This window comes from Nomascus leucogenys, chromosome 12 (assembly GCF_006542625.1).
Source record: "Nomascus leucogenys isolate Asia chromosome 12, Asia_NLE_v1, whole genome shotgun sequence".
Classification (NCBI taxonomy): domain Eukaryota; kingdom Metazoa; phylum Chordata; class Mammalia; order Primates; family Hylobatidae; genus Nomascus; species Nomascus leucogenys.
In genome coordinates, this window is record NC_044392.1 from 103445183 (window position 1) to 103461557 (window position 16375).

At 38.9% G+C, this 16375-nt stretch overlaps 1 protein-coding gene across 1 annotated transcript in view; it reads left to right on the plus strand.

The window, feature by feature from the left end:
* The window catches only part of ANKRD13C (ankyrin repeat domain 13C), a 90089-nt gene that overhangs the window by 56950 nt on the left and 16764 nt on the right, over positions 1–16375 (plus strand). The window contains exon 9 of the mRNA XM_030823142.1: positions 635–796. Within this exon, the coding sequence (XP_030679002.1) occupies positions 635–796 (162 nt within the window). The remainder of the gene's footprint in view (positions 1–634; positions 797–16375) is intronic.

Sequence of the window (16375 nt, forward strand, 5' to 3'; positions counted from 1 at the left end):
GACTTTTCTTGATGTCCTTTACACCACTTAAGTTTCCCTAAAACACTTTAAGTGTGTTGGTGAGCAAGGGTACGCTTTTCTTTGTTGAAAACAAGCAGCTATAACTTGAAGTTTGGTGCCTGTTAAGAGAATAGAGAATTTGAACAGGTCATCAATTCTCGTTGTACTAGAGATTCTTATGTGACGTGGGCTATTTATTTCTTTTTATTCCACTTTTTTTCTATCTATAAAATGGGAACAGTGTTATCCCTGACCCCTCCTTGTTACTCGTGATATTTGACTGCCAGCTTAATAGTTTTGAGATAGCTTTGTGCTACTTGGGAGTAGGATCTAAAGAAATGCTATGTGGCAATTTTATTTAAAATCATTTGCAAATTAACTACCATACATTTTTGTGTATTTTAAATTTCTCTTTACTGATTTGAAATGTATGCTTTTGTGTATTTTTTAACTTATTGAATAACTTAGATGTATATGTTGTATAAACCTAGAAAATGTAAGATAATTTGATAATTTCAAGTACCAAAGGAATATTTATTTTCGTCTACATGTTACATATTTATGGAAAAATATATTACCTTGACGCTTTTTTTAACTTAGAAATTTTACTTTTAAATATTTGGTTTTGTTTTAGGAAAGAGTAGGAAACTTTTTGGCAGACTTTTATCTGGTGAATGGACTTGTTTTAGAATCAAGGAAAAGAAGAGAACATCTCAGTGAAGAGGATATTCTTCGAAATAAGGCCATCATGGAGAGTTTGAGTAAAGGTGGAAACATAATGGAACAGAATTTTGAGGTATAATTTTTAATTCTCCTAATTTGTAGTTTTCTAAGAAGAGAGGGGATAGATTTCATTCTTGGTAGCATTCAGTAAGTATATAAATATACTCACAGCTTTTATTTGCTATGTGTTAACTTTTTCTGTGAATCTTCATTTCGTTGATGTCATTATTATGAAGACGACGAAAAAGAAAAAAATGTCCTTTGGGATTTTTTTGTGAATCTGTACTTTATCTTTGAGTCTTCATTAATAAATAGATTAAAAGCATGAAACCTAACGTTATTATTATTATTTTGAGATGGATTCTTGCTGTGTTGCCCAGGCTGGAGTGCAGTGGCTCGATCTCGGCTCACTGCAACCTCTGCCTCCTGGGTTCAAGTGATTCTCCTGTGTCATCCCCCCCAGGTAGCTGGGATTACAGGCCCTGCCACCAGGCCTGGCTAATTTTTGTATTTTTAGTAGAGACAGAGTTTTACCATGTTGGCCAGGCTGGTCTCAAATTCCTGAGCTCAAGTGATCTGCCTGCCTCGGCCTCCCAAAGTGCTAGGATTACAGATGTGAGCCACCGTGCCTGGCCCCTAGTGTTATTTATTTATTTATTTATTTAGAGATGGAGTCTGCCTCCGTCGCCCAGGCTGGAGTGCAGTGGCAAAATCTTGGCTTACTGCAACTTCTGCCTCCCGGGTTCAAGCGATTCTCCTGCCTCAGACTCCCGAGTAGCTGGGATTACAGGTGCTTAATTCTTTCTGCTTGGCTAATCAAAACCTGCTGCTTTGAAGGCCCAGCTAAAGATCCACCTACTTTATGGTGTCATCTCTGACTTATACCTTCCCATATATTTCTTGTTTAGCATATGTTTACTGAAAGCATGCTATATGCAAAGAATTGTGTGACAGTAAGGAAAGGGGAGGAGAAATTAGGAAATAAAAGATGTATGAGACATGGTAGCTGCTCCTTAAATCTTATTCCTCTGTGAAGTGAATTAGATGCATTCTTAAATTCATTTTTTATTTGTATAATTTTATATTTCCAAAAAAATACTAGAGTCATACAAATAATTCTTGGACACCTTCATCAAGATTTCCCAGATGGGCCAGGGCGCTGTGGCTCACACCTGTAATCCCAGGACTTTGGGAGGCCAAGGTGGGCGGATCATCTTAGGTCAGGAGTTCAAGACCAGCTTGGCCAACATGGTGAAATCCCACCTCTACAAAATTAGCTGGGCATGGTGACACATGCCTTTAATCCCAGCTACTTGGGAGGCTGAGGCAGGAGAATTGCTTGAAACTGGGAGGTGGAGGTTGTGGAGCCGAGATTGCGCCATTGCGCTCCATCCTGGGCAACAAGAGCGAAACTCCGTCTCAAAAAAAAAATTTCCCAGATGTTAACATTTTACTGACATTTGTATAGCACTCTTTTTCAAACTGCAATATAGGGATCCTTTAGTAGATTATAAGAAACTAATTTAGTGGGCCATGACTACTTTTTTTTTCTTTTCCTCCCTCAGTTGTTGGCAATACTTAAAAAAATTAGTATCTAAATAAAAATGGTAGGCCAGGCACAGTGGCTCGCACCTGGAATCCCAGCACTTTGGGAGGCCAAGGTGGGAGGATTGCTTGAGTCCGGGAGGTGGAAACCAGCCTGGGCAACAGAGCAAGACCCTGCCTCTACCAAAAAAATAAAAATAAGAAAAATTAAAAATCAGCTGTGTGCAGTGGCTTGAGCCTGGAGTTCCAACTACTTGGGAGGCTGAGGCAGGACGATCACGTGAGCCCAGGAGACTGAGGCTACAATGAGCTATAATCATGCCACTGCCACTGCATTCCAGCCTGGGTGACACAGTGACATCTTGTCACAAAAAAAAAAGAAAAAGGAGAAAAATCAGAGCACATTACACGTAATGAGAGTCATTACTACATCATGAAACAATAGTTTCAAGAGTGTGTGTGTTGTATAAACATGCTTATGTTTGAGTGCCGGATTGTAATATAAATTGTGAGTCACAGTTATAAAGAGGTTAAAAGGCTACTACGTACTACAAAGAGGCTTGAATTCCTGGAATGTTTTGTCCTTTCCCTATAGTATTGTCCTGGATTCTATGTTTTAGTGATGGTCAATGTTTCCAGAGTAGTATGCCAGGTTTCAACTAGTTCATGGTAATACTGTGTTTGTCAGTAAAACATTTTAATATTTAGAGAGATCATATGTTGAGTGAATCAGCCATAGTTTAGTTGAGTACATTATGTAAAATGTTTAAAATTGTGATCATGCCACTTTAGTGTGATCCTATCCCCTTCCTGCCACATCTCATTTGTGCTCCTCAGTTTTCTTCTGACTTTGGGATAAAGCGTCACCAGACTTCATTTTTCCAGGAGTCTGCTAGTGTTTACTGATCTCTCAGTCAGTAGGAAATACTGGACAAAATGCACTCAGGAAATAGAAATGGAGATGAATTAATAGTGGGAATGCTGAGCTCAGTCTTTGACAGGGCTTCTGTCTTCTCCCATTGTTGACCAGACAAAAGCCCATCTCTTTGGACTTATATTGTGATTTAAATTTTTTTAGAGTTCTTTTGAAAAAAGTGATTTTGTTGTGTTGGTGGTTATTGCTACTTTTTAAAAAATGTGGGCAACACAGGCTGGGCATGGTGGCCCAGGCCTATAATCCCAGCACTTTGGGAAGCCGAGGTGGGTGGATCACGAGGTCAGGAGATCGAGACCATCCTGGCTAACATGGCGAAACCCCGTCTCTACTAAAAATACAAAAAAAAAAAAAAAAAAAGCCGAGCGTGGTGGCGGGCGCCTGTAGTCCCAGCTACTCGGGAGGCTGAGGCAGAAGAATGGCGTGAACCCCCGGGAGGCAGAGCTTGCAGTGAGCCGAGATCGCGCCACTGCACTCCAGCCTGGGTGACAGAGCAAGACTGTCTCAAAAAAAATAATAATAATAATTTGGGCAACAAACTAATTTGGGATAAGTATATGGAAGTAAGACTTTATAGAATGCTGTTTCATGGACTGTTTGCCAGTTGCCTCTTCTGGTCTGATTTATGTACATTTAAACTTATGATAGACAACTTGATTTTCTTAAGGGCAGAGATTGTAACCAGATGTATTTGAATAGTTAAAGAGGTCTTTAAGTAGCATTTTAAGCAGCTGTACTTTGCAAGTTGAAATTAAAACATAGTTTAATGCCAGATAGCTACATAATGGAACAAATTAATATTAATTAAGTTAAATAATTAAGCTTTCAACTTCTAATCAGAAATTAAAGGAAACACTTCCCATATGAACCACAGGATTTTGAACTTTATACTTGATGAATATTTAAATTCAATTTGTCAGTTTCTACAAAAGATAAAAACTAGTGGGATTTTGATTGGGATAATGTTGAATCTGTAGATAAATCAGGTTCAACGTAAAAGCCTGTTTGGATTTTTTTTAATTAAACTTTTTATTTTGAAATATTGTAAATTCACATACAGTTGTATGAAATCATACAGGGATTCCATGTATGCCTCCCCCAGTTTCCCCCAATGATAACGTCTTACCGAAGTGTAGAACAGTATCATGGCGAGGATATTGGCATTTGTAGTCAAGACACAGAAGATATCTACCATCATACGATCCCTCATGTTCCTCTTTTATAGGCACATTTGCTGCCCCCTTAGCCTCGCTCTGTCCCTTATGCCTGGCAATCACTAATCTGTTCTTCCATTTCTTTAGTGTTGCTGTTTCAAGGATGTTCTATAAATAGAATCATATAGTACTTAGCCTTTTGAAATTGGCTTTTTTTTTTCACTTAGCATAATTCCCTGGTGATTTATCTAAGTTGTATGTATCAATAGTTTGTTCTTTTTTTTGTTGAGTAGTATTTCATGGTATTAGTGTACCACAGTTTGTTTAACCATTCACATGTTGAAGAACATCTGGGTTGTTTTGGGCCATAATGAATTAAACTGCAAAAAACATTCACATATATTTTTTTGTATGAATGTAATGTAAGTCTTCATTTCTCTGAGATAAATGCCCAAGAGTGCAGTTTCTATGTCATATGGTAGTTAGTCGAATGTTTAGTTTTGTAAGAGACTGCCAAAGTGTTTTTCATTTTACATTCCCATCAGCAGTGTATGAATGATCCAGTTTTTCTACATCCTTGCCAGCTTTTGGTATTGTCATTATTTTCTGTGTTACTCATTCTGTAGTGTTTAATGCTATCCCATTTTGATTTAATTGCCTTTTCCTAATGGCTAATGATACTGAATGGTCATCTCTTCATGGCTTATTTGCTATCTGTATATCCTCTTCTGTAGCATGTCTCTTCATGCCTTTTGCTCTTTTCCTAATTGGATTTTCTTTTTTTCATTACTGTTGAGTTTTCAAAGTTGTTGTTTCTGAGACAGAGTCTCACTGTTTTGGCCAGACTGTGGTGCAGTGGCACAATCTTGGTTCACTGCAGCCTTGACCGCCTCAACTCAAACAATCCTCCCACTCAGTCTCCTAAGTAGTTGAGATTACACGCATGCATCACCATGCCTACTTAACTTTTTATTTTTATTTTTTATTTTTTTGTAGAGACAAGGTCTCACCATGTTGCCCAGACTGGTCTCAAACTCCTGGGCTCAAGGGATCCTCCTACCTCAGCTTCCCAAAGTGCTGGTATTATAGGCATGAGCCATTATGCCTGGCCCAAAGTTCTTTATATTTTCCAGATGTTAATTCTTCATCAGATAGGTGTTTTGCAAATATTTCCTCTCACTCCGTAGCTTGTCTTTTCATCTTCTCAAAGTGGGCTTTCATTGAAAAAAAGTTTATCGTTTTTATGACATCCAGTTTATCATTTTTTATCTTATGTCACATGCTAAATCTGAGAACTTTTTGCCTAGCTCCAGGTTCCTAGAATTTTCTCCTGTGTTTTTTTCTAAAAGTTTTATATCTTTATATTTTACATTTAAGGAAATGACCATTTTGAGTTACTTTTGTGGAAAGTATGAGGTTTAGGTCAAAGGTTTATTTATTTTTTTTGTCTTGGATGCCCAGTTGCTCCAGCATCATTTTTTGAGAAGTCTGTTCCTCCTCCATTGTACTGCCTGCTGAGATTTGTATAGGGATGGTGTTGAATCTATAGATCAATTTGGGGAGACTTGATATCTTAACAATTGATATAACAATATCAAACAATTGAATCTTCTGTTTGATGAACATGGTGTATCTCTTCATTTATTTAGGTTCTCTATAATTTCTCTCAGAAGTGTTCAGTGTATAAATCTTACATATATTTTATTAAATTTATCTTGTAAATTTTTAATATTTTTGAGGCTATCATAAAAGATTATCTTTAAATTTCATTTCCCAGTTTGTTTTTATATATAGAAATAAATGTAATTTTTATATTTCTACATTTATATATTCTATAGTTTTTATTTTATTTTATTTTTATTTTTTGTTTTCTTGGAGACAGAGTCTCGTTCTATCCCCCAGGCTGGAGTGCAGTGGCACAATCTCAGCTCACTGCAACCCTGCCTGCCATGTTCAAGTGATTCTCCCGCCTCAGCCTCCGGAGTAGCTGAGATCACAGGTACCCACCACCACACCCGGCTAGTTTTTGTATTTTTAGTAGAGACGGGGTTTCGCCATGTTGGCCAGGCTGGTCTAGAGCTCCTGACCTCAGGTGATCTGCCTGCCTCGACCTCCTAAAGTGCTGAGATTATAGGCATGAGCCACCGTGCCTGGCCTATTCTATAGTCTTTTGTATGTTACTTAGGATTTTCTACAAATGCTTATGTCATCAGATAATAAAGATAGTTTTACTTTTCTCTTGCCTGTTCTTATTTCTTTTATTTGTTTTTCTTACCTCACTGTACTGGGAAGTAACGCCAGTATAATAGTGAATAAAAATGGTATGAGCAGGTGCACATGGCTTTTTCTTGATCTTAGAAAGGACTTTTTTATACTAACATGAATTTTTTTCTATCTTTTATTTTTTTATTTTTATTTTTTTCCATTAATTTTTTTTTTAAACTTATTCTTATTTTTCAACCTGACTTAAGTCATTTAATAATTACTAGGAACCAAGATTTTGTTGTTATTTGTCAGCATAGTAATCCTTTTAAGATTATATTTTAAATTTTTTCTGAATAAAGAAAATGTGCCTTGTTATATGTTGTTTGGACTTTTGATAAGGAAGAATCGAAGAATTGCATTTGAGAATCTTCTCAGAGTTCAATTATAAATCTTTTTAGAAGAAATTTAAAGAAAATATTAATAGTAATTCTATCAGATATTCATCAATACATATAATTTGATTTGGTTTAATTAGGTAAGGTATAGGATTCAAGAGCAACAAAATAGAATTGATAGGTCTAATTATAGAAAGATACCGGTAGCTGTGTGTTGTTTTTTCTCTTCGACACAGACACAGAATTTAACACCTGGAAAGCAGCAAGGAACTGTTAGCAGTTTATATATATATAACAGTGGGCATTAAAGAAGAAAATAAATGTTTGTATGCATTTTGTTTATAATTTTAGGAGTACGGTTCTTTTAAGCCTACATAATAAGCTTTTTAAGAAAGGTATATATAAGTTTAACTTGGGCGGCACAGCGGTGGCAGGCAGATCACTTGAGGTCAGGAGTTTGAGACCAGCTTAGCCAACATGCTGAAACCCCGTCTCTACTGAAAATACAAAAATTAGCTGGGCGTGGTGGCACACTGTAATTCCAGCTACTCTGGAGGCTGAGGCAGAATTGCTTGAGCCTGGGAGGCGGAGGTTGCAGTGAGCTGAGATCACTCCACCCTACTCCAGCCTGGGCGACAGAGCAAGACTGTCAAAAAAAAAAAAGTTTATTATTTAATGTGAGGTTAAACAATAGGGGGTGAAAGAGGAGAGACCTATCAAATAAATTCAAGAGACATTCCCATTTTAATGGTGAACTAGATTTAAAAATTTAAAGTTTTAAAAGACATTATAGCTGGGTGCGGTGTCTTACGCCTGTAATCCCAGCACTTTGTGAGGCTGAGGCGACTGGATCATTTGAGGTCAGGAATTCGAGACCAGCCTGGCCAACATGGTGAAACCCCATGTCAACTAAATATACAAATAAAATTCATGAGCATGGTGGTGCGTGCCTGTAATCCCAGCTACTCGGGAGGCCGAGGCAGGAGAATTGCTTGAACCCAGGGGGCAGAGGTTGCAGTGAGCCGAGATCATGCTACTGCACTCCAGCCTGGGCAACAGAGTGAGACTCCATCTCAAAAAAAAAAAAAAAAAGACATTATAAATCAATATTGAAAATTGATGTTTTCAAGGTCGCAGCTGACAATATAAGAACAAATCAAGTGTAGAAATAGACATATGCTATATTCATTTTTAAGTCATGGTGAACTGTAGGTTAGTAACTCAGATGTATTTAATTAATGGCAGTTGTGTGGAAAGCATTATATTTTATCAGAGAGTAATGAAGGATTCTCCAGTGGCCTACTCTGAGTTGAGTGCCATAAGCTCAATTTCAGCTTCTGCAGGTTAAAAATGACATTTATTGGATGTCTTTCGTAGCTGGCTAAAAAAAGAAAACAACAGCAACAAAAACTGAATTCATATACACCTCAACAAAGTTTTCTTTCTTATTGATATTGGCTTAAAACATTGAAGTTGTTAGCATGGGCCTTGTACTAAGTACTTTCCATATATTATCTGGTTTAGTTATTGTAATGACCTAAAGAGGTGAATGCCACTGCCCATTCTACAAAAAAGAGATTGAGGTTTAAGTAAGTTAATTAGTGTGAGTTACGAAGATAGAGAAGCAGAGATGGGCTTTTATGTTAGGAACCTGACTGCAAGCCTGTTCTTGCTCTAAGTTCTTGGCTTCTTAGTCTGTCTTGGTTATAGTTTCTTCTTTCTGTATATCCAGGTATTAACACATCTTAGCAATTCTTTCAAAATACTGGCAAGTTGAAGTCGGGAAAGAGTGGGGAAACCCTTAAGAAATAATCCTGGGAATATGTTACTGGTAAATGTAGTAAAAACTAGTAGAGCACATAATAGTAAAAAATATATTTTTGATTTTGGAGAATTAGTAAAAGTTTCAAAAATCTGGAAAATATATGTGATTTCTTATTTTTTTCAAAATACATTAAAATTATATATTTTAAAGCCATGTTTTAATAGAATTTCCATTCTTAAAAATAAATGTCTACTCCTTTTTGGAATGAATTTATATGCTTTATTATAAATAAATAGCTTTTGGGTTTCTTCTTGTCCCCCATCCCCAGCCAAAATTTTATTTCAATTTCTGCAAGAAATGGCTTATAGGTAGTATTTAGAAGGAATTATTTGCCATTTGACTACTTTTACTGTGCCTCTTCTGCCTTTTTTTCTCTTCCTTCCCAGATGTAGTTCTAGTATTTAGTGTATATTTTTGACAAAATTTTTGATAGCGAAATTTAAGTGCTCAGAAATTCTTAAATCATGGGTAGTTGCTCTTGTATTTTTAGCTACTTGTTGTAACCAGTTATCATTGGAGTAGGGAACAATGCTCCGTTTATACCTTAGAGTCATTGATAACAGCACTTATACTGTGCCAACTATATGTTCAGAATATTGGGTTAAGCCCTATTCATGATTGTGGATTTTTTTTTTCTTTTTTGAGATGGAGTCTCACTCTTGCTGTTGCCCAGGCTGGAGTGCAATGGCATGATCTCAGCTCACTGCAACCTCCGTCTCCCGGCTCCAAGCAATTCTCCTGCCTCAGCCTCCTGAGTAGCTGGGATTACGGGCACCACACCCTGCTAATTTTTGTATTTTTAGTAGAGATGGGGTTTCGTCATATTGGTCAGGCTGGTCTCGAACTCCTGACCTCAGGATCCACCCGCCTTGACCTCCTAAGGTGCTGGGATTACAGGCGTGAGCCACCGCACCCGGCATGGATTTTTTTTCTTTATTTAAAAATCTAAATAGGAATACATAATAAAATACATGAATATCTTAAACTTTCAGAAAGCTTTGCCGTATAAAATATTAGAATAATAACAAACATAGGAATAAAGTATTTCCTATATGCTTCAAGGAAAATAGTCGTCAGAAGTTTTACATTTAATTATGAGGGAAAGGCTTGAAGGCATTTCAGTTACAGAGCCAATTGATTTGGCAAAATAACATTAAAGAGTTTTCTGGTATCGCACCAACCTTTATGTCTTCCTGTTTCATTAGATAGCCATGGCATCAGTATAGAGGAGGCACTGAAGGATTCAGCTAGAAGTGTCAGTATATAATAAAGGACTTTGAATCTATTTGGGATTCCTTGAAAAAAAAAAAAAAAGGACTAATTAGAATAAACTTAAACTAGAAAGACATTTTTAGAATATGATAATTGATATTTATAATGATGAGATAAAGTGCTCAATAAAAGGTTAAATTACACTGATTACAGTCTTTACTAAGATGGGGAATGTATAATGTACTGTTTAGAAAGAATTTATTTGGAAATGGTAGAAACTTACTTGGAAAAGTTATTACCTTAAAAAATATAATGATGTGACATGCCATGTTATCTAATCATGTGACAAATGTGTCTTTACCATGAAAATGTTATATATATAATATTAAAAATATTAATAGATAGAGATTTCAATGGGTATGGGATTAGTCTTTGCTGTGGTTCTAGGTTGGAGCAGCAATCTTAAATGTTTCCAACGGTTTCCCCTAAAATTAAAGGTTCTATTAACACATGTCTCTCTGCTTTCTAGCATATCACTAAATACTATTTTACCTAATGTTTTGCCACAGCATTTGTGAGGGTCATTAACTAGCTTTTAAGCCTCTTCATCATTCTACTGATAAGCCATTGCTACATGTCATAGGATTATGTATAATCTCCCACTGTAAATTTGGAATTTGGTATTGGTTATGATACAAGTTTGGCTGCTTATAAGAAATCTCAAAAGAACAGTGACTTAAACAAGATAAAAGATTATTTTTCTCTCATGTAAAAATCTGAGTTTGTGTGGTTTTTCTCTGCTCTGTGAGTTAATCCCAGACAGCTTTTTTTCTTTTGTCTTCTCTGCCATTCCTAGGATGTGGCCTTCCATCCACATGGTATAAGGTGATTTATATTGCCGGGTGCGGTGGCTCATGCCTGTAATCCCAGCACTTTGGGAGGTTGAGGCGGGCAATCACGAGATCAGGAGATCAAGACCAGCATGGCTAACATGGTGAAACCCTGTCCCTACTAAAAAATACAAAAAATTAGCCGGGCGTGGTAGCGGACACCTGTAGTCCCAGCTAGTCAGGAGGCTGAGGCAGGAGAATGGCGTGAACCTGGGAGGCAGAGCTTGCAGTGAGCCGGGATTTCGCCAGTGCACTCCAGCCTGGGTGACAGAGCGAGACTCCATCTCAAAACAAAACAAAACAAAAAAACAAAAAGATGATATGTACCAGTTACATATTCCAGTCAGCAGGAATAGTAATTCTTTTTTTTTTTTTTTTTTTTGATATGGAGTCTCCCTCTGTTGCCCATACTGGAGTGCAGTAGCATGACCTCAGCTCACTGCAACCTCTGCCTCCTGGGTTCAAGCGATTCTCCTGTCTCAGCCTCTTGAGTAGTTAGTAGAGACGGGGTTTCACTGTGTTGGCCAGGCTGTTGTCGAACTCCTGACCTCAGGTGATCTGCCCGCTTTGGCCTCCCAAAGTGCTAATTAGAAAGGAGAAGGCATTCCTATTCTGTTTGAGAACCCATTCTGAAGTTGTACACATCACTCTGCTCACATCCCATTGGTTAGTATTTAGCCCGGGCATGGTGACTCATGCCTGTAATCCCAGCACTTTGGGAGGCCACGGTGGGAGGATTGCTTGAGCCCAGGAGTTCAAGACCAGCCTGGGCAACATAGTGAGACTCTGTCTCTACAAAAGAAAAGTAAAAACAAGCTGAACATGGTGGCATGCATCTGTAGTCCCAGCTCCTCAGGAGGCTTGAGTGGGAGGATCACTTGAGTCCAGGAGGTCATGGCTACAGTTTGGTGTGATTGAGTTACTGTACTCCAGTGTAGGTGATAGAGCAAGACCCTGTCTCAAAAAAAAAAAAAAAAAAATTTAGTCACATGATAACACCTAGCTGCAAGGATGACTAGAAGTCTATTCTAGGAAGTCACGTGCTCATCCAAAAATTTGGAAGAGAGGTTCTTTTACAAAGACTAATGGGAGAACAGATACCAGGGAGACAACTGGCAATCTCTGACATCTCATCAGGGAATACATAAACACTGGTAACTGTCAACCAGATATGTACCTTTAACTCTATTCTTCCTTCATATCACCACATCTATGGTGCTTTTGCCTACCTCTACTTGGATAAACATAGATGTCTAAAATTTAGTGTGTCTAAATCAGATAATGCTTTCTTTCCTCCTTCCTCTTTTTTTTTTTTGAGACAGAATCTTGCTCTTTTGCCCAGGCTGGAGTGCAGTGGCGCGATCTTGGCTCACTGCAAGCTCCGCCTCCCAGGTTCACACCATTTTCCTGCCTCAGCCTCCCGAGTAGCTGGGACTACAGGCGCCCGCCACCACGCCTGGCTAATTTTTTGTATTTTTAGTAGAGACGGGGTTTCACTGTAGTCTTGATCTCCTGACCTCATGATCCGCTCTCCTCGGCCTCCCAAAGTGCTGGGATTACAGGCGTGAGCCACCGCGCCCGGCCATCCTCCTTCGTCTTTTCTCTGTCTTAGGTAGTAACCCCATCATCTCCCTATTTACCCCAGCCGGCCACCTGAAATTTCTTCTTTAGACTTCTTAGCTTTCCTGTTATCTCTATATCTGATCAATCACAAAATCCTAAGGATCTCTTGAGTCTATTTAGTCTATTTTCTGTCCTTCCATTTTAAAACAACATACCCTTATCATTTCTCATTTGGATTACTGAGATAGCTTCCTAAATACACTGCCACCAGAGTAATCACCCGGAGATGGACTGAATCATGTACTGGCTATGCTCAGTAACTAAAATGTATACAGTACTTGCTGTGTGTGAGGCACTGTTTTAGGCACTTTACGTTTAACAGCCCATTTTTATCATCACAGTAAACCCTCTGAGGTTATATAGTTGACTGAACTGAGGCAAAAGAGGTTGAACAATTTGTTCGAAGTCAGCCAGTCGTTGTTGAAGTCAGAATTGGATCACTCTGGCTCCACAATTGGTGTTTTAGCTACTATATTGTGTTGCTCAAAATATTTGTCCATTGCTTCCTGAGTAAAATGTGATCTACTTCATATGTAAAACCCTTTCAGGCTACTTTTTCTCTTCTGTGTCTGGCCACTTTTATCTCTTACTACTAATCTTCATGTATACTACTCGTACAACTAGACACACCACACTTGCAGTTTCCCAGTATGTCATGCTTTCTCTCACCATTCTCCTTTCCCCAGTTCCTTCAACCAGTTCTTTTATTCTTTTAGACTCCTCAACTCAGGAGTCAACCAGTCCATGTCTTTGGCTACCCTAGTCTGTCATCAACCTCTTATGTGCATGTTTATATCATTCTGTAGCCCCTGTCACCCTCAATTGTATCATAGCCCCTGTCACCCTCAATTATAAGTATTTACTTTTTGTGCCTCTTGATAAGCTTCTCAGGGAAAGAGCATTGTCTTTCATCTTGCCTGATACTCAAAAACTCTGTTTCCTTTCTTTCCACATCCCTCAGCTGCTGCTCAGAGATCATCAATGACTTCTAACCAACAAAATGTATGGCCTTTTTCAGGCTTCTTGCTCCTGAAAGTCTCTGTAGTGTGATATTGAAACAGTCTTTTCTTTTGGCCTCCATTATACTGTAAGGGAAACTAAACTTTACCTCTTCTAAACTTAGTTCTTAGTTGAGATGGACTCTCGTACCAAAAGACAGATTTGTAAGAGAAAAGCAAACAAGTTTATTAATGCGTGCTGCACACCACACAAGAAACCCCAGTGAAAAGTAACTCAAGGGCTGGGCACAGTGGCTCATGCCTGTAATCCCAGCACTTTGGGAGGCTGAGTTGGGCAGTTCCCTTGAGGCCAGGAGTTTGAGACCAGCCCGGCCAACATGGTGAAACCCCATCTCTATTAAAAATACAAAAATTAGCTGTGCTTGGTGATGCACACTTGTAATCCCAACTCAGGAGGCTGAGGCAGAAGTATTGCTTGAACCTGGGAGGTGGAGGTTGCAGTGAACCGAGATTGTGCCACTGCACTCCAGCCTGGGTAACAGAGCGAGACTGTGTCTCAAAAAAAAAAAAAAAAAAAAAAAAAAAAAAAAGTGACTCAAAATAGTGGCTTAGAACTCTACTTATATAGCATCTTCAACAAAGAACAATAAATTTGTAGAGAAATGACAGGACAAATGAAAGTGATTTTAGGTTTCCAAGGACAGGAAAGGAGTAAGGTTTGTTTGCAGGTTCCTCTGGTGCTGTCACTGGGCTAGTAAGAGTATAGAGTTATCTCCAGTGAAGCAAAATTTATATTCTGTAGTTAGGCAGAAAATGGAGGGTAGAGAAAAAGCTTTTCCTCCATTTACTGCTTCTCTCTCTTTTTTTTTTTTATTTTTTATTTTTTTTGAGACAGAGTCGTGTTCTGTCCTACAGGCTGGAGTGCAGTGGCATGATCTCGGCTCACTGCAGCCTCCACGTCCTGGGGTCAATTAATCCTCCCACCTTGGCCCTTCAAGTAGCTGGGACCACAGGTGTGCACCACCACGCCTGGCTACTTTTTTTTTTGTATTTTTTGTAGAGATGGGGTTTTGCCATGCTGCCTGGGCTAGTCTCGAACTCCTGAGCTCAAAGGATCAACCTGCCTTGGCCTCCCAAAGTGCCGGGATTATAGGCATGAGCCACCACACCTGACCTTCACTAAGCTTTTTACCTATGTTATCTCCATTAATTTTTAACTATGAGTTAGTGGCCCAGTTCCCATTTTGCAAGTGAGTTAAGTTGACATAATAGAAAGTAACTTGCCCACATTCACACAACTACCAGGTATTGGAGCTGGGGTTCTAACTCAATTTTGTGTCTTAACAGTCCTTGATTTTAACACCTCTAATGTATGGCTCATTAGCATCTTACACTAATTGTATGTGAAGCCACGTTTCTTGAATGAGAGCCTCTCAATGTTATTAACATCTTATTATTTTTATTAGTCTTTCACTTATTGTCTTTTTCTCCATAGTCCTGTTAGGTTTTCATTAGCAATTGAAAAAGAATTTTCTTTTTTAATTTACGAGGTTGTTTTTTGTTTTGTTTTCTTGAGACAGAGAGTCACTCTGTTTCCCAGGCTGGAGTGCAGTGGCGTGATCTCAGGTCACTGCAATGTCTGCCTCCTGGGTTCAAGTGATTCTCCTGCCTCAGCTTCCCGAGTGGCTAGGATTACAGGTGCGAGCCACTACGCCTGGCCAATTTTTGTATTTTTAGTAGAGATGGGGGTTTCACTATATAGGCCAGGCTGGTCTTGAACCCCTCACCTCAAGTGATCCACCTGCCTTGACCTCCCGAAGTGCTAGGATTACAGGCATGAGCCGCCACGCCTGGCCTGACCAGTTCTTTTTTTTTTCCCTGTGAAGCAGGGTCTTACTCTGTCACCCGGGCTGGAGTGCAGTGGCATAATCATGGCTTACTGCAGCATCACTTCCAGGGCTCAGGTGATCCTCCTGCCTGAGCTTTTCAAGTAGCTGAGACCACAGGCATGCACCACCACACTCAGCTAATTTTTTTTTGTTTGTTTGTTTTGTTTTTTTTTGTTTTTGAGACGGAGTCTTGCTGTTGCCCAGGCTGGAGTGCAGTGGCATGATCTTGGCTCACTGCAGGCTCCGCCCCCCAGTGTTCACACCATTCTCCTGCCTCAGCCTCCCGAGTAGCTGGGACTACAGGTGCCTGCCACCACGCCCGGCTAATTTTTTTGTATTTTTAGTAGAGACGGGGTTTCACTGTGTTAGCCAGGATGGTCTCGATCTCCTGACCTCGTGATCCGCCCGCCTCGGCCTCCCAAAGTGCTGGGATTACAGGTGTAAGCCACCATGCTCGGCCTTTTTTTTTTTTTTTTCTTTTTTTTAAAGGAACAGAGCCTCATTATGTTGCCTAGGCTGGTCTCAAACTCGTGGGCTCAAGTGATTCTCCTGTCTTTGTCTCCCAAAGTGTTGGGATTACAGGCATGAGCCACTGCACCTGGCCCAGGAATTCCCAATTTCCATTTCTGCTCCAGAGTTTAGTTCCTTGTTGCCAGTTCATCTTACAGTGATTGAAATTCTATTTAGCAAAGATAGGGTGAAAGTTTTAAAATCTGACCTTTGCAATTTTTACCATATACTGTTGATCTCCGTTTTGAACTTCCCATCTGAGTTTAAATCAGTCTTGTGTTTTTTACCTTTAATTTTCTCTGTCTTAAAAACACTCTGTTTCATCTTCATTTAAATCTGAAGTCCAATTGCATAGTCTTGATCATTACCCACAGAAGATTGCCATCTTTTCTGATATATTTTCTATTTTCTGTAATCTCATTTGGCCTTTATTAATATGCTCTTTTATATTTCTGTTTAACTGTTCATGTCTGTATTTTTTTTTTTCTTTCCAACTGAATTGTAAATTCCT